At 36.7% G+C, this 18,652-nt stretch overlaps 2 protein-coding genes and 1 pseudogene across 2 annotated transcripts; 2 read left to right on the forward strand and 1 right to left on the reverse strand.

Moving 5' to 3' along the window:
* Positions 1-2,594: 2,594 nt before the first annotated feature.
* Positions 2,595-4,603, forward strand: LOC136279343 (uncharacterized). The gene is made up of 2 exons (XM_066162982.1): positions 2,595-2,637; positions 3,162-4,603. Exons 1-2 carry the CDS (start codon positions 2,595-2,597, stop codon positions 4,601-4,603), a joined length of 1,485 nt encoding a protein of 494 aa, XP_066019079.1.
* A 5,152-nt stretch (positions 4,604-9,755) lies between these two features.
* LOC136279344 (histamine H2 receptor-like) lies at positions 9,756-10,751 on the forward strand (annotated as a pseudogene).
* Positions 10,752-15,648: 4,897 nt separating this feature from the next.
* LOC136279328 (melanocortin receptor 5-like) lies at positions 15,649-16,599 on the reverse strand. Its single transcript, XM_066162958.1, has one exon. The coding sequence runs from the start codon at positions 16,597-16,599 to the stop codon at positions 15,649-15,651; it is 951 nt and encodes a 316-aa protein (XP_066019055.1).
* Between the last annotated feature and the right edge of the window lie 2,053 nt (positions 16,600-18,652).

Consider the following 18,652-nt stretch of genomic DNA (forward strand, 5'->3'; position numbering starts at 1 on the left):
ATATTGTCATTTATCAATTGCACTTGTCTTCACTTTTTCTCACCGCGAGATATTTTTCATTTCGGGAGAAACTTCATGTCATTCAGCCAAAGCTTTTTGCCGTTAACAGATGTTCCTCCTTTCAAATTCAGCTCGGTGAATTGCATTTTAATTTTCAGGCTTGCTTAGATCTCTCTGTTTCTAAAAATTATGAAGGATAGACGTGTTTTCATTGAGTCGCAATTCGACAATATTCAACCGGAAAATGAAGTATTAGCCCCTTCGCTCTTAAACTAAATTTAGAAGGGAAACAGCGATTGTTTGACATTACGAAAGTCCTTTGGATTCCAGTATCACGGCTAAAGTTCTGAATGAGATTGATAATTGTTGACTCGTTGCCCGTGGCAAATGTACGTAAGTTTGGTAACCAAAGCACAAACCGAATAAAGAGAAGCAATATAATTTGCAGCACTAACGAACACATCTTGAGTGATCTTATAAACCTTGTAGACTCAACACAAGCTAAGTTCTCGATATCATTTGCTGGTAGCATTCCTTCTCGTCTAACTTGTTCGAGAGACCTGAAACGGTTTGTATGATTTTCTTAACTTTCGTACCTCTCATAAGATTACATCTTAATTTAAGTTGCAGTTCTGAGTTCGGCTTTCCTGCCTTCATACATGTCCGAATCACTCCCTACATTAATTAGCAAATCTTTAAACATATCTCATTTGGTTACCAACATCCATCATCAAAAAGTGCACACTGCGTTCCCATTTGTTTCGCGATATGTCCATAGCGCAACATCAGCAAGGGCTATAGGAAGTAAGTGGCAAATAACCTCAGCTCATAACAGAGGAAAAAGATACAAAGAGAACCGTAGTACAAAGTTCCAATGAAATTGACATGAATATTGGGATCCTTGTTTAACCTATCACAAATGATTAATTCTACCCTCTTTGGTCGCTGTGATATATTTCGTTGTAAACAGATATTCTTCCCTTAAAATTCAGCACTGTAATTTCCAATTGTATCCTCAAGCTTAAGCTCTCTTTTTCTTAACTGTATAATGGATAGGTGTATGTTTCCAAGAGTCACAATTCGACCAGACTTGTGGAACAGAGAACAGAGAATAGTTGCTGGGACTAAAGCTTGTATAAATCTTGTTTAGAAGAGTAAATTCTGGCTTTCCCACGGGGTCGTTAATAATTTAAGAGTAATTGAGGAGACTTCCTGGTATAACTTTAGGGTTTCTTTAGGTCTCCTCACAACTGATATTATACTTTATCACATAAATTGCGGTGTTATACAGGGATTTTCGGCCCTGAGAAAAGCCGTAACAACACACACGAAAAAACATCGTATTTTCTCACGTGTGTTGATACAGCCAATCAGCTGCTGACTCGTCACTTGCCTTTGGCGCCACTCGGTCAGGTGGATGAATGAGCGGCAAAGACTTCACGATTTTAAATACAAGTTGTTTGTCGGAGCTTTCTCGAATTATGGCGGCTAAAACATTAAAAAATCCGTATCGCTGACAGACAGTGAGGTTCAAACTTTCCTAAAAGGGGAAGAAAACCAATATACTAAAAGTATACTATATACTATACTATATACTATAAGTATACCCACTCTTTACGGTGGCCAATTTACGTTTTCAACCTAGCTGTTAACACTAAATTACCTGCTACACTCTCCCACCAACGCAGCACCACAGTTTCTTTAGAAACTTACCCCCTTTACTAAAAGAAAAACCGAAAGTTACGTATTCAGCGGCTTTGGTGTTACCATTTCTCTAGGTTAAGAATGAAAATCGACAACTGGAAGATTTGCCACCGGCCGAATTTGGCCGTTTATCTGAAAGACTTCTTTTGACGGTAGGGACAAAGCCAATAAATGAGAATTTTGTAAATTGAAAATTACGACCATTGTCGTTTTTGTAATCATGATTCAACGCATTTTTCCATCTTAAGAGTTAGCGCCAACGCACTCTACGATTGTCGATTCACAATACTTTAATGAAGTAGGCTTTTCTTGTCAATAAAGGGCTATTGTGTCTCTATGATAAACAAAATAATACATGGCTGTTGTAGATATGGAATTTCTCTTCTCGTGTACAACTCTGCATCTCAATCGTTCGCTGCGCTCACTCATAAGCTATCGAGTTGAACACTCGAAGAGAAATTCCATATCTACGCGCGCTCATGTATTATTCTCTATTTAAAACTACTCCTTGGAAAGTTTATGGTAGTGAATCAATTTGAACTTTACCTTGATACTGAAAATACCTTTAAAAATCCTACGATACCATTTACATTAGTCATTGACGCATCAACCTCGAACCGGTTATTAAGTCTACAAAATTAAAAGCAAAATATGTCTCCAGCTTGTGACTCAATGACACTGATAATTGTTATTCGTTTCGAGGATTCCTTAAGATTTTCCCTTGAATCTCCTTCACGAGAAACCTTAATTCGCTGCTGATAAAAAGCATGACGAGTCAGTAAATTATACTGATATTTGGAACAGCACTATTCAATTACATCACTTTTACCAATTCATACATCAAAAGTGATATGCATGCAATATCGATCAATTTTAGCTCATTTGAAATAATGTACAATCTACAGCTCGAATTGAATGATGAAAGAAATCAAAGTAAGTGGGTGAAAGAGATTCAGTATTATAAACGTTGCAGTATACTGTGTAAAGAAGGTGCCGTTTTTGTCATCAAACCATAATTATTCAAAACACGGTCTACAATTTTGTCATTGACCGGCTGTTCATACCCGGTTATGAACAATTGTTTTCATTGATGCAAACGCCTTGCTCGATAATATTTGATAGCACCGGAACATTTTAGAAAAAAACCGAGGATCGTTTTAGGAAATTTGCTTGCGGTTAGGTATGCTGAGATAATTATTTAATTACAGAAGTCCACTGATAAATGTTATTACTCACAAATGGCTTTCAACTTAAACCTCTTTTAAACTATCTTACCTAATACAAACAACATTATTACTTCGCTTTGGCTTCCGACTCCCATTTGGTACGAGGCAGACTAACAACAAGATAAAGCGTTGTAAATCCGCAAGAGAAGTCATCTTTCCAGCTAGTATAGTTTCCGTCTTACAAGGACTGATCTTTCTAGTAAAAGTAAAAAACATTGTGATCTTGTCCAGAAAGGCGAGTTTCATATCTTTTTTTCCAAGCTCGCGCTCGCTTCGGTTTTCGTAGACACGGATTTCGATTCACGAAACTTTTTGATAGCAGAACTTACAACTACAATCTTGCTAAATGGCTTGAACAAAAGCTGAAGCCACTTTCTCTAAATGAGTATACAATCACTGATGCTTTTACCTTTGCTGATGAGATTCGTACCCACACTATGAATGAAGATGACATATTGGCTTCTTATGACGTCACAGCTCTTTTTACCAATGTGCCTTTAGATGAGACTATCAAAATCTTAGTCAACAAGGCCTTCACTGGTGATTGGTTCAACAAAACCTATGGCCTTAATCTGCAACAGGACCAGCTTGCTAGACTACTCGAAATTGCCACAACCAATCAGCTTTTCCAGTTTAATGGTCAACTCTACCAACAGACAGATGGTGTGGCCATGGGCTCGCCCCTTGGTCCTCTAATGGCCAATGTCTTCATGTGTCATCTTGAAGAAAAGCTTACATGCGAGGGCTTGATGCCCCAGTTGTACAAGAGGTACGTTGATGATACTCTGGCTGGAATGCCTAGCGTTGATGTTGCTGCTGAGTTTCTTAGTACCCTGAATGGCCTACACCCCAGTCTAACATTTACGATGGAGCTTCCTGTGGATAACAAGATCCCTTTTATTGGCATTGAAATCGTCAAGAACGGAACTAAACTTGAAACTCAAGTTTACAGAAAACCAACAAACACCAGATTGCTCCTACATTTCCAAAGTCACCCGGATAAACGCTGTAAAGACTCTTTATTACAGACAATGATACATCGTGCCTATTCCTTGTCGTCTACAACAGAGGCTTTCAATGCAGAATGTGCCAAGTTGCGCTCTATATTTAGTCGCCTTGACTATCCAATGAGTGTTATTGATTCTGCTATCAAAACGTTTCTTTTTCTAAATTCCTCAGCGAACAAAGCAGAAAGAAACAATGATGATAGTAGCATAGTAAGAATTAGTCTTCCTTTTAAAGATCAAGTGGCCGCTAATGCGGTTCGTAAGCGGTTACGCGATCCTAGCCATAAGATTGGCCCTACTTTGCAACCAGTTTTCGTGAGCAAGAAATTGGGGCAAGACCTCAGACCCAAAGAAATCAAGCCGTCAATTGTTAATAAGCAGTGTGTTGTTTACAATTTTTCATGTGATCTGTGCGATGCAGATTATGTCGGGTATACAGCCCGACACCTTCATCAACGCATTGCTGAACACAAAAATTCGGCAATCGGTAGACATTTCTTAGAAGCTCATGGTAACAACAACCTTTTGAGAGAAAGCCAATTCACGGTTTTAAGAAAGTGCCAGAGCAAATTTGATTGCTTAGTATTTGAAATGCTCTTCATCAAGAAACTTAAGCCCAATTTAAATATTCAGACGGACTCCATACGTGCGAATCTCTTTGTTTGATATTTTCTCACGTTACAATTTTTTAATCAGCTATTGTTGTTTTTTAGTATTTATAGACCAAAAATCACTAACTTATTTTGACTTGATAATGACGTTCAGCCAACGTCGAAACGTCGTCGCTTTTTAGCAATTTTTTTTAATCTTGAAATGATTTTAAGAAATGTTTTATCGCAATTTTTTATAGTGAAATACTTTGAATAACAGAGTAAATTAGGATAAATGCCAAATTGTCTGGTAAATGAGAAATCCTAAAATTGAGACAACTCCATCTTCATTGGCATCGACGTGGAGAGACAGCGAAACTAACATACTATTTATCTTTTGATGCGCGCCAAAGTATGATGTATTAAGTAATTGAGCTCTTTGACAAATAAAAGTTTTTCGGTCGTTGTATTTCTTGCTTTTATTTCTCAGCTGTTTGCCATCTTATAATGAAGCACAATATTTGTCTTTTCTTTTTGTGATAAAACGTACAAAAGGGGCATGCTCAGTCCGAAAAGTGAATTACACATCGAAAACAAGATACCCTGACAGCTAGTGTACACCGAAAAAGGCGAACGGGCATTGCTGCTAAGCGTCATTTCATTGTTAACCGTTTTCCGATAGAACAAATGTGGATTTATACGAGTGGCATTCGAATTCCATTACCTCAGCAAACAAAACTTAATCTAAGTAACTGCTTTCAGATTGCAATTGTTATTGCTATCCCTTCTTTTAAGCATTTATAACAGTCTTAACCTATTCTGGTCATAAAACAGTCGTCGGAATAATACTTAAAAACTTAAGATTGTCAGATGTCAAGCTTCATCTTTTCTTAATACTACAAAATAAAACGTGTAATTAAGAAGATTTCGGCAAAGTGCACTCCCTAAGAAAGTCACACAGCTTTCCGACAAGAGGTAATTTCCTGCCAAAGCTTTCTACCTTTTCTGTTTATTGAGGCTTTTATTTGAATTAGATTTGCAGTGTTTAAACTCTGTATGTATTGTCGGTCTTAACATCCTCACCCCATTATGTGGCTCCGTATAATCTGAGGAGATCAGCGTATTTCGATCCTCAGTAAGAAAATCAATACATTTTTTCCTTCAGACAGGCAATTGCCGTTCAGATAACTCGTATTTCTAAACCGCCACGACAGCGGGCATCAACGAGTTGAGGATTCCATGCTTCGTTGACTCGGCAAAGAAGCCAGTAAGTACGAACAGTCGAATATCCACTTCGCAGTCTTAAGTTCAGACTGAAGCTTCATTTTTCGCAATAATTTTTATCAGAAAATGTAAATAAAATGTTGCTTATGTTTCGTGTTGAGTCTGGCTTGTAACGATAAACCCCAAGTTACATATAACATTCAGAACAAAGAAACACACAACTAGCGGTACCATACAGGTCGGGCGCAGTTTCATGAACACAAATGATGAGCAACAAGGGATCAAAAGAGAAAACTCATATATTCATATATTTGAAATACAGACTGAGCTGAATGTGCACCCACTTATTTATTTTTTCCATTGCGAGATGATCAATTTACTTCTGTGGGGTTCCAGTCAACCATAGTCCTTTACACGCAAGAACACAGCAATACGCTCTGTTGAGGAATAAAAACAAAACAAAACAAGAAAAATACCCGTGAAAATTATCACAGCACAGAGATAAAAACGCAGAGCAGATCTTCTTCCGTTTTCAGCTCAACTTTATGATAAAACCTGAATACTCCTTCAAGCAGACCCAATTTTAAATGGACACCTTATGTGACGCGCACTTGGGCCAAAGTCGCGATCTTTTTTCTTTATTTGAAAACATACCCGCATTTGGCGAACACCTTTATTACGCGGATGTCATCACCGCAATTGTGTCCTTTAGTGACTCAAAAAAATTTTTTTAGCAGAAACTTTGAGAGGTTTAACAACAGATGGTCTTTCCTAATTCACGAAAGCTGTATTGCGCTTAAATCGTGTTCAGTTGAAAAAAATGGGAGCTTCAGATATCTCCTTCCAGAATTATCAAACTGCTTTCACGTCTACTCTTCCCATTTTAAGAAAGTAGTCATTTAACGATTATCGTCGCTTCAACGACTTTTCGTTTACCACCTGATATAAGATAAAATGTCATTTACCTTCATTTCTAAACGTTTTTATAAGCTGAATTTCAGTCATCTGGGATGGTAAACACGTCCCGTTGTTTAATAAAAAATGTTTGCACAAAACAAAAGGCAAGCAGTTTATGTATACCAATATAATGGTGCTACATTAAGTAATTAGATTCATCCTCTGAAGACTGTGTAATTATCTTTCTCTTCTAAGTCTCCTTTTTAATTTCTTTAAGTTGTCAAGAAAAAAAGGATGGAAATATATTTCGACTTCTGCCGACCGAGTTTGGGCAAAAATTTAGAATATGTCAGAAAATCATCCTGTTCTTCTGAGCTGAAGTATATGTTTGATCATTTCAACTCTAACTTTGTTATATTCAGATCGTATCAAAAAAGTGTTAAGTGTGAAGTGAACATAAATATCTCTTACTGTTGCGCTAATTCCCTTCTCTCTCTGGAAAGGAAAGAATATGTAAAATACCTTAGTGTCCTTTTCAATTCAAAATGATCTCGGACTCGACACATTGAATTTTATTTCAGCTAAGATAAGCAAGTCTCCAGGCATTTTATCACGATTGAGAAATTTTGTCCCACAACTACAGTGTATTTCTTAACTTATATCGATCTTTTATTCAAGCTTACTTGTCCAATGGGGTTGCAGTCTGCGGCCAAGTTGCCCGATCGAGTTTGGAAAACGCGTTGATTCTGCAAAAACATGCTCACCGCATAATATTTTTCAAACCCTTTAAATTTAACGCTGTGCCTTTTGTCAACTTGTCAAACATTCTTCCTCGTCATCTGATCTATTTCAAGACAATCTGTTCTTTTATGCATGATTTGTCAACGATCTAGCACCATCCAACACTTCAGAATTATTTAGTTATTCTTCAGAAGAACACCATTATTATACAAGGTCCTCAGCTGCTGGCAATCTCTGTCTTAAACATTCGAGAGCAAAACATAAGAAACATTCTTTCTCAACTGGGTGCAAGGATCTGGAATAGTATTCCCATCTGTCTTCTTTCTCTACCTAAATGTAAATTTAAATGGTATACAAAGACAGCTGCTGAACATTTTAATGCGAAGTATACTTATGTTGACGTCCATATTTGGCTGACAAATTTAGAAAATTATACCATTTTTAGATTCATTTGTTTTCTTTTTGTTTTTCACGTGTAATTTTATTCTGGTTGTAATACGTAATGCCTAATTGGCTCCTCTATAATTCATCGTAATGTTTTTTTAAATGTTCCTGTGTGTGTATGCTCTCTCAGTCATTTCCACTTTGCAGATAAACTTGTTATCAAAGAACGTTTTTTTCCCTCCCGCCTCGATTAGTTTCGCTAGTTTTCGGGTAGAGATTGCTGGGAATTTAAATTGCCAAAGTAAATAAATAAATTTTATATTTGTTGTTCATATTGGCTTTCAAAGCGGCGGAGTCGTCGCCAGAATGAATTAAGAAGAATGAAAGATTTTTATTCCAGACCATCTAGAATAATGACAAACTGAAATTCAAATCATAGAAGAAAGCGCGAGGTAAATGGAGTGTAAAAGCATTGGAACAGTGTTTTTTTTTTAATCCTATTCCACGCGTGTTTTCATGGCTTGCGATTTAATAAAAAAGCAGAATAACAGAATCTAAAGCATACTGTAGGATCAACGTTAAAAAGATATTCAGTCACTCCTGCCAAAATGCGGGAAAGTGGTCTGAAATAAAGTCTACATCTATAAAAGTATGAGGTCATGTGATACATTTACTAATTTTATTAACTTCCTCTTCCTGTCCACCTGTTCTGTTGATTCATTCAACTTAGCCATCACGTAGGAATACTATATAAATTGAAGGATTTCGACAGGTATTTCCAGTTGTGGTAGCCAAGCTTGGCCGAAGTCTTCTCTTCCTTTTACTGATCCAAGTGATATTTTAGGCTTTTAAAGTGCTGCCGTAGATGAGAACTTTCTGTCCTAAACAAAAACAAAAGACTTGGAAATCGTCCAATACTCACTTGAGGTATGTCATTTAAGTATAACTAAACGACAAGATTCCGAGATATTACACTTACTGTAAATCATCTTATGATATCACCAATGACCGTTTCAAGAGAGACTCACGTCTGATGGTCGCTTCATGCATGTGGCAAATGGCCCAACTTATTTCACGTGAAAATGACTAAAAGCTTTGGGGTCGAAATTAAAGATTCCTTTTCGTATGCCTCCTGTAACAAATTTAGAAATCATGAATGACCGTTTTTTACATGCATTCCTTTTTTATGTTATTTTAGTCGTGTTAGCTCGTCACTAGCAATTTTCATCCCTCAATTTTACAGCGAGGCACTGTTACAATTCCACTCCACACTCAGCGACTATTTAAAGTTACAAGTGGTAAATTTCTTTCCTTCAAGAATAACTAGTTGTTCAATCAAGGTAAGCCCATGGAACTCAATGCTCAAAATTGTTGATAATGAAGATTAAGTTAAGTAAAATTCCGTGGTGATGCGTTTGGAGCAAATTTGTCAAGCTGCATTTATTTAATTTTGCCCCATTTTTTTTAGTAGTTAACAGGAGGACGCTGAATTGTTTTAAAAAATGATTTAAACTCTTTGTCTTTGAACCTCATTATTTTTCACCATTTGATAATTCGCACAAAATTTGATTGTTATAAACTCCTTTTAAATTTATGGCCAGTGCTTTGGTTATAATTATCATTATTATATTTGTAAGCCAACGCCGGCTAAGGAGCATTTTTAAATCTTGATACAAATTTTAACTTCCCACCGCAGGTTCACAAACGGAACAAACAAAGCCACTGGTGGACAAAGGCGAGTAACTTACGTTCACATGTGTAGGGTGACACTGAAGAAAGTTTAAATAAAGCTATTCCTACAGCTAATGTTCAATCAGACGTAACACTCGTTCGCTACACTTATTTTTCTGTGGCTATTCTCCAGTATAACTGGTCAGTCTAAAACAGCTCTACAGTCCAGAAAAATGAAAAAAGATAAACGGCAGTCTTGTTCTTTTCTTGATTAACCTGCGAAACGTTCCTAATAGTTAAACAAACCTAGAATGTTGTTGCTTTATTTGCTTTATGTAAACCGTTACGTTGTCATTCTTGTTTAGATTATTTGGCTTGCAGTAAACTGGCAATTCCAGTGGAACTCAATGGTTACAAATTCCAGCAAAGCTTCTCTCAACATCACGAACCTCGAGCACCGAAGGTCGCTCCCACCCTCTTCTTGTATTCCGTGGCTTGTTGTGTTCACTATCGAGTGCCTAGCCATTGTCGTCCTTAACATCATGGCCATTATTGTATTTGTGAAGCAGCGCCAGCTACAGCGCCGAAGTACATACTTGATAATCCATCTGGCCATAGTTGATTTGCTAGTCGGGGCAGTATCAGGGCCGATGCAGATTCATACACGCATGGTTTATTTCACAATAAGTTTAGCAATATGTCCTTTTTTCGTCTTTGCATCTCTTGTTAATCTCACTTTCATTTCGTTAGAACGTGCACACGCAACATATCGCCCTTTCAAGCATCGTTTAATCAAGAAATGGGTGTATGGACTAGTTATAGCTTTTATATATTTATTAACAATATGCAAAGGTACAATAGAAGGAGTAGGCGTTTGGCGGTTCAATAATATTTGGGTCGAATTTTCTTATTTATCTCTTCTCGTTGTCATTTGTCTATGTTATATTTCCATTTATATCAAAGTCCATTTCAGTCGTCAACCTCAACACAATGGCGCAGCTCGTCTGAGAGAAAGAAAAATTACTAGTACGTTGTTTCTTGTCACCTGTGCATCTTTATTAACTTTTCTACCGGTACTTGTTTACGAAGGTATGCTTTCACTACGTATCATAGCCATTCCAAAAAATTCCTCTCATTTTCACATTACCGACACTATACTAACATTATTCTTGGCTAACTCGCTAATAAATCCTATACTCTACGCAGTCCGAATGCCAGAATTTAGGGCAGGTATATCCAATATGGTTTTATGCAGGCCGCCACAAAACCGTTTAAATCCAGTCGAATATCCACTTCGCAATCTTTAGTTCAGTCTGAAGCTTCATTTTTGGCAATAATTTCAATCCGAAAATGTAAATAAAATATTAAAAATGGGTAGGGGACTCACTGAATGTGAACAGCCATTTCGTGTTGCATATGTTTTGTGTTGGGTTTGGCTTGTGACGATAAACCCCAAGTTACATGTAACATTTCAGAACAAAGAAACACCCAACTAGCGGTACTATGTACGGGTCGGGCGCAGTTTCATGAATACAAACGATGAGCAACATATGGATCAAAAGAGGAAATTCTCAAAAAAAACTTTATCAAACCCTATTCATTATTTGTTTACAGACTGAGCTGAATGTGGACCCAATTGTTAATTTTTTATGTGGGGTTCCAGTCAACCATAGTCCTTTGCACGCAAGAACACAGCAATACGCCCTGTTGAGGACTAAAAAAAAACTGAAAAAAACCTAAAAAAATACCCAATACAATAAATGCTTTCACGTCTACTCTTCCCATTTTAAACCGACAGTAAGAAACCAGTCATTTAACGATTATCGTTGACTTGACGACTTTCCGTTTGCCACCCGATATAAGATAAAATATCATTTACCTTCAGTTCTACACATTTTCATAAACTGAATTTCAGTCATCTGGGATAATAAATAATGTTTTCGTAAAACAAAAGGCAGGCAGTTTATTTATACCAACATAATGGTTCTACATGAAGAAATTAAATCATCCTCTGAAGACAGAATAATTATCTTTCTCTTTTAATTCTCCTTTTTAATTTCTTTAAGTTGCTAAGAACGAAAAAATTGATGGAAATTTATTTCGACTTCTACCGACCAAGTTTGGGCAAAGATTTATAGAATATTTTACAAAATCATCCATTACTTCTGAGCTGAAGTATATGCTTGATCATCTCAACGCTAACTTTGTTCTATTCAGATCGTATCAAAAACGTGTTAACTATGAAGTGAACATAAATATCCTTAACTATAGCGCCAATTCCTTAGTCTCTCTGGAAAGGAAAGAATATATAAAATACGTAGGTGTCCTTATCGATTCAAAATGATCTCGGACTCTCATTTCATTGATTTCATCTAAGATTAGCAAGTCTTTAAGCATTTTATCAAGATTGAGAAATTTTGTCCCACAAACTGTATTGCTTAACTTACATCGATCTTTTATTTAAGCTTAAGCGGCTGGCAATCTTTGTCTTAAATATTCGAGAACAAAACATAAGAAAAATTGTTTTCTCAAGATTGGGTGCAAGGATCTGGAATAGTATTACCATCTGTCTTCGTTTGACTCAGCTTGATTAATGAAGCTAACAGTCACGGTAACTAAACGGCTGCTTAACACAGAATGAAACGAGTTAATTCGACGGAGCATGTGGCAGCTTAAAATAAGACTAACAATTTGGCGTTCTGTCTTCTTTTTAAACAGTACATTTATCTGTCACTTAGTAATCTTAGCATGCAACACATGTCGTTAGTCGCAATTTTTCGTTATCAATTTCATAGCGAGTCACCAAACAAGAAATTAAATTCGAATTGGTAGTTTTCTCTCTTCCTAAAACTTGTTCTTCTTTCAACATAAGCCGATAAAAAATTAATGCTTAAAAGTTTTGTTGATGAAGAATATAATAATTTAAATTGCTAGGCGTTGTCTTTCGAAGATATTTGTTAAACTGAATTTATTTAGAAATTTATAAATAGCTATAGCGTTCAAAGACTAAAAACTCATCTACTTAAAATGCATTTCTGTTTCATCATTTAATAATTCTGGATAACATCTCACTAACAGTTGCTTATTAAAGCATCTGCTTTATCTTCGAATTACGTCTTCTGTTTTGTTTTTTTCTTCTTCTTTTGTTAAGATCTTGAGAAAATTCCAAAGTTACTCGTAGGCACAGGAGAATCATTTACGTGCACCTTTATTCAAATACGAGAACATTACAAAAGAAATTTGGCTTTCTAGCAGAAAGCACAGATAGCTTCATTAAGCGTCTACTCCATTAGCAGCTCTTTAGTTGAGGAAGTTGTTCAGCATTACTTGTCAGTTAAGGCCGAGCAAATGTTCGCCGGTTGCTTTTAATTTATGCATCTTAGTCTTCACTCCTGAGCGCAAAACTGTCTAGTTTAGCAACCCGAGAATTGCCTTACTTTATTTGTATTAATCGTGTTTAGATCCATCGCATTGAAATAGACCAATTCCAGAGGAACTCAATCAGGAATACCAATATTCCAGCAGCGCTTCTCATGATATCGCGTAATTCCAGCACCGGCGGTCGCTTCCAACCTCCTCCTGTATTCCATAACTTTTTGTGCTAAGCATTGAATCTCTGGCCATAGTCATCCTTAATATCATTGTATTTGTATCTAATATCGTTTGTATTTAATATCGTTGTATTTTCATTATTGCATTTGTGAAACAGCGCCAGCTCCAGCGCCGAAGTACATACTTGATAATTCATCTGGCCACAGTTTATTTGTTATTCGGGGCTGTATCAGGGCTGATGCAGATTCTTTTCTTCATGGCATGGTGTTTTGGGAAGAGTTGGGATACACCAGAATAACTTTAGAAATACGTCCCTTTTTCCCTTTGCATCTCTCGTTCTAATACTCTTCAGAACAAAGAGACAAACAACGAGTGGCACCATACGTGGTCTATAATCTCCTATTTGCGCTCAAATTACACAAGGCTTTGTTAAAATAATTGTCTCCGAACTAATGCATCACCCTTTATGATAATTATCTAACTTATGCTTGCGGTAAAAGCTAACACCGTACGTTTCAGTACTCTTTCATAGATTTTACGGGAAGCCTAACACTCATCCGACTTTGTTAGGTATTTTTGTCTTGGAACTTTTTCAACTTTTTGCATTGCTTGGGAAACATTGACGCGTTTTCAACCAATGAGCATTCTGAAATTTTTTTTGCAAATATATTATAGAGGGGTAACCGAAATGAACAACTTTGTTTGACCGTCAAAACTTAACTGAGTGTAATGTACAAAATTATAGCTCTCTTTGACCAATAGGGATCTTCTGGCCGATGAGGTTTTTCACTTTTATAACCCAAACGACTTGTCATCTGATGATGTTTCCTTGTTCTTCTTAATTCTTCATGTCGAAGCATAAATTTTCAGTCAAAATACCAACAACATATACCAACAACAGAATACCTTGACAGAAAAAATACAACAAAAGAAACGAACTAGCGCTGTTGCTATAGATTACTTTACTATTTATTCTTATCAACTAAAATATAACTGTGGAATCATAAAAGTGACCTCATAAGAGTTTTAGTTCACAATCTGCGATAGTTTACAAATTAAAATAGTTCGGCAGGTCGATTTTAACACTTTTGCCTGAAGTTTTTAATACAGAATCTTCAAGTGAAATGTTCAGTGAACTTCAGCCGAATTATGGCTCATAAAAAAAACGCGATTTTTTTCACATGACAAGGTAGAAAACAAACTGTACAAGGCAAGTGTTTTTTTAAATGAACGACAGTCGAATTCACCGACACATGAAGATCGCTCGGGATGACAGCGCCGCAAAACTGCAGTGACTGATGTGACTTTCTACTCAACGTATCGGAAAAGATATCAGAGCGAGCTCTTATTTTTTTCACTCGAAGGCCGGCCGATGTAGTTTCTGAGGCTCGCTTTACTGTAATGACCGGAGATCGCCATGCTAAGCGAGCCGCGATGGACTTCAGCATGATCATATTTGCTCAGACACCGTCATGATTAATATGAATTTTAATAGTTATGTCAGTTTGATTATATTTTTCATAATTTCTGTTTTGTTCTGTTTTGTTTTTGAACTCATAACTTTATATACTAAACGAGTGTTAGCTGTGTTTTATTTTTATTCCCGTTCGTAAGCTTGCAATCTAACTGAGCGTGAAAATCTTTAAAACTCGGAATGTCTATTTTGTTTTTCCTTTGAGGATTTTCGTAGCTGCTCACGTTTTAATAATGTAAATTACGGCGCCTGATATGTTTACAAACCTTTGTTTGGTTCTTCTGTTGCTACTTGCCGGCTCGCTTGTTCCGAAATTTCACTTTCAATTATCGGAAAAAAGCTAAAAAGAAGTCCCGGAAAAGGTCGAACATAGTACAATTTGGCAGATGGCATGACAGCTTTAGCTCAGTTCTATGCTCTATACTCTCGTAGAGCACGCTCTTTCAACCAATGACAGCGCGCGTTATATCCGAACTTTATTATAAATCCGCCTAAAAAGCACCTAACTCCCGTTTTAGGGCTGAAAAAGAAAGAAAACTGCACCAGACAACAATTCCACAAATTACGATTTTAATAAGCAATCGATTTTACACTACATGCATGTCAAATGAATACTTCCTTGCGGTATAATGTAAAATTACAATGATGTTTTTCACATTCAAAAAACTGCTTATGGTTTCAACGCAGTCTCAAAGATCGTATCGAGCGGGTCAATACTATTTTAATCTGGCAAAGATCTCCTTCATGTGTCTACGTTAAACCACTTTATGTTGGTATTACGAAACTATCAATCTTCATCTAATAAATTATATAACTATAACCATTTCAAAATCTTTCACCTTGCCTGAAATTTTTCGAATACCCCTTTTAAATGTAATTACAAGGAATATTTTGTGATTTAGCACCAACTGTTACCTTAAGCTCAATAGAATTATGCAATTCTCATTTTCACATATTGCTAACACTAACAAATAACAGTCGCTTTCCATCTTTTTAAAAGTACATTTTTACTATTAAAACACCTTTTACTGCTGAACCGTGCTTATAAATAAATATATACATGTCTATATATCACGGTGCAACTAATGAAAGTCGGACGATACTGATAATCAGATCGGTAAAAAATCCTCCCAACCTTCCATTCTTTCTCAAATTTTTTTGCACCCTCAAATATCTTTTTATAGATTTTGAAGTGGGATATCGATTGGATTTATAGAGTTCTGAGCCCTACGGAAAATTATTACTAATATGCTTGTTCTAACCTCAGGCATTCGTACAGCATAGATTATAGGATTTATCAACGAGTTGGCCACTACAAATGTTATTACTACCATTAAATAATTAAATGATAACTGATTGGAGAAGCTTAAAACAAACTCGGGACTGGAAGCCCAAGAACCCCAGTAAACAATCTCTGGCAGGAACGTTATTAACGATCCAAAAGTGACAAGGAATAAAGTACCCGTCAGTTTTCTTTCCCTCACACCGGCTGCACAATGATGGCGAGGATGATTGCCACGGACTTTGAGACAGATAGAAGTATAACACACGACGACAACAAAAAGTACGGTAAAATAAAATGCAAAAACGATTATTGCATAATAGGCGAAGAAAATAGTAAGGGGCACTATTCCTGATGATATCGAGTTCATGACGGTGGGTACCAACCAAATAACCGTTATAATCACTCCATAAACCCATTTCATAATGAAACGATGCTTGAAAGGACGAAATGTAGCGTGTACTCGTTCTAATGAAATGACAGCAAGGTTAAGAAAGGAAACTTGATAAACTTGAAAACCTAAAACAGTTTCTAGCATACGTAACCAAGTGATAAAAGATCTATGGTACTCCCACAGATCACAAATGCTTCCGCACCATTCAATCATCAGAGGCCCGTGCACCAACCCGACCAATAGATCGACCATGGTCTGATGGATGATCAAGTATTTACTCCGGCGCTGTGGCTGGCGCTGCTTCACAAATGCAATGATGATTATGGCATTGAGGATGACAATTGTCAGACATTCAGTGCCTAATAAAGCTAACCACGGAATACATTGTAATGGAGGAGGCGGTGGATAGTGGATTGTGTCATTATAGGTACTATTGTTGGTACTGATAGACATCGAGTTACACTGGAACCTGTGGGAGCCAACCAAATGACCTGAACAGGAAAGAAACGTCTATAATGTAAAAGTATAGACCAAAGTTCTTGATATCATGCTAGTTACGTTATATGTGTCGGTACCCGAGTTAAAATGAACTTTCGTAATCTGCCTGGTTAACTGCAGGGGTTTTGGGTGCTCGATTAAAAGAGAGTGCGCTCGTTTTCTTGGTTCTGACTCCCAACGCCCCTAAGCGCAACAAAACAAGCGGCTGCGCGAGCGAATAGTTTGGTGCACTTTTCCATCCAAAGGACTACTATTCAGTGTAATTTTTAAAAGAAAAGGCGATCTCACAAACAAAATGATTAGGAAGCGTCTGCTCGAAATGAAGATTCATTAAGAGTATTTGCGCGCTGAAATTGATTTTCCAGAAAAAACGAAGATACGAGAACTGAAAAAAAAACATCACAACATCACATCGCAGATATCCTCAATTAAGAAAAACAACTGATGCCAACTACAACTGTCTGTAGTGGAAAGAAAGTTCTTTGTTTTGTGTATAGGATCGAAATACATGCACTTGTCACACAAACCCTAGCGAGGTGCAGGCCTCAGTGCAAACGACGCAAATTCGTGTCAAGTGATGACATTACCTAAAAAGGAGATAAAATATTCGTGCTACTTACGTTTAAAAGATGATGTAAATTAAGAATGCCATGAAGTTGTGTGGTTAAATAGAAATCTTAAAATTGAGACATATTTTTCTCCTCTGATAGATTTGAGATCATTTCGAGGGTAACCGAAATGCACAGTTTTGTTTATATTTCAAAACTTAACAGGGTATGGTTCAATTAATAATTGGTCTCTTTGACCAATAAAAGTCTTCTAAATGATGAGGTTTTCAGCTTTAATAAGTCAGCTAATTTGACATCTGTTAGTGACATGCCCACTGCAGGATACCCTGGAAGCAAAAATACAAATAAAAAAAAGAAAAATCACCGCTGTTGTCATAAGTATCTTCACTATTCATCGATGTCCGCTAAGAATAATTGTGTAGTCGTACGGGTGACATCAAAGGAGTTAAAAGTTTCCACCACATTATCTTTGCAAACAAAATGGAACAAAGTAATACCTTTCGGGTTATAATCGTTTCCTCCTCTTTTTAACATCATTGCCGTCTTCAACTTTTCTGGTCATAAAACAGGCATAGGAGTAAAAACATGAAATAATTGACCAATACTAAATAGTAAAAGTAGGCTAAGGACCGTTCTAAATGCAGCATCTGGCTCAAAAATGTAATTTGTGTTTTTCTCCCTTTTTTCCTTTAATTTGTAACAAAATCTAAGGAGCCGAAGGAAACAGGGACGACCAATCTAAATAATTAACAATCTGTCGTAAAGCGCTTTAAGAAAGCAATTCCTTTTTTAGTAGATTTCAAGCTAAATCTATTCAAACACTGTTGATTAAAAAAATGAATTCGACGCAAGCTGTGAAACTTCTTCAAGAGAGAGAATCCGAATAGTAGCTACAAAAAGCAAATGCTTAGAATTGTTTCAATCATGTGCCAGGCCCTGACACCGCGTAAAACTTTTTCAGCGTTGAATAGATTCTTTTTTAAAAGGCGAATCTTTTTTCCCTTTATTTGGCAGTTACTCTAGCACTGTAGGTGGGAAGATCTAAGGGATGACGATCCGTTCAGAGATTGGTTTACTCAGAAAGGTGTCGTTATTTTGCTTTTTTTTTTTTTTTTTTTTTTAAGGCGTGGCCACAAACAAGTCAAGCGAGAAGAAAGCGCCAGGGGCAAGACAAGCGCAAGAGGAAAAGCTCCTCGTCTTTCACGTCTCACTCCTGGTACTTTTCTGTATCCCCCTGAAAAACACAAAAACGACCCCTGCACCACCGGCTGTTGAGATCCAATAGATTTTTTTAGAGTTAGGTAGTAAAATCCTCTACTTGCTTTGGTTTCTGTATCCGCCTAAAAACCGACAATGAAAAAAGGACACTTGTAGCCCCATCTTCTGAGATCATGTCCGTAGTTACACAAGAATTAATAGAGTTAGTTAGAAATATCCTC

The sequence above is a fragment of the Pocillopora verrucosa genome, chromosome 3 (genome assembly GCF_036669915.1).
Source record: "Pocillopora verrucosa isolate sample1 chromosome 3, ASM3666991v2, whole genome shotgun sequence".
NCBI classification, from domain to species: Eukaryota; Metazoa; Cnidaria; class Anthozoa; order Scleractinia; family Pocilloporidae; genus Pocillopora; species Pocillopora verrucosa.

Coding starts and splice junctions, on each gene's coding strand:
- LOC136279328 (XM_066162958.1), bottom strand. CDS start 16,599: ATGTCTATCAGTACCAACAATAGTACCTATAATGACACAATCCACTAT.
- LOC136279343 (XM_066162982.1), top strand. CDS start 2,595: ATGTACAATCTACAGCTCGAATTGAATGATGAAAGAAATCAAA. Junction 2,638..3,161: donor GAATGATGAAAGAAATCAAA/GTAAGTGGGTGA, acceptor GATCTTGTCCAG/AAAGGCGAGTTTCATATCTT.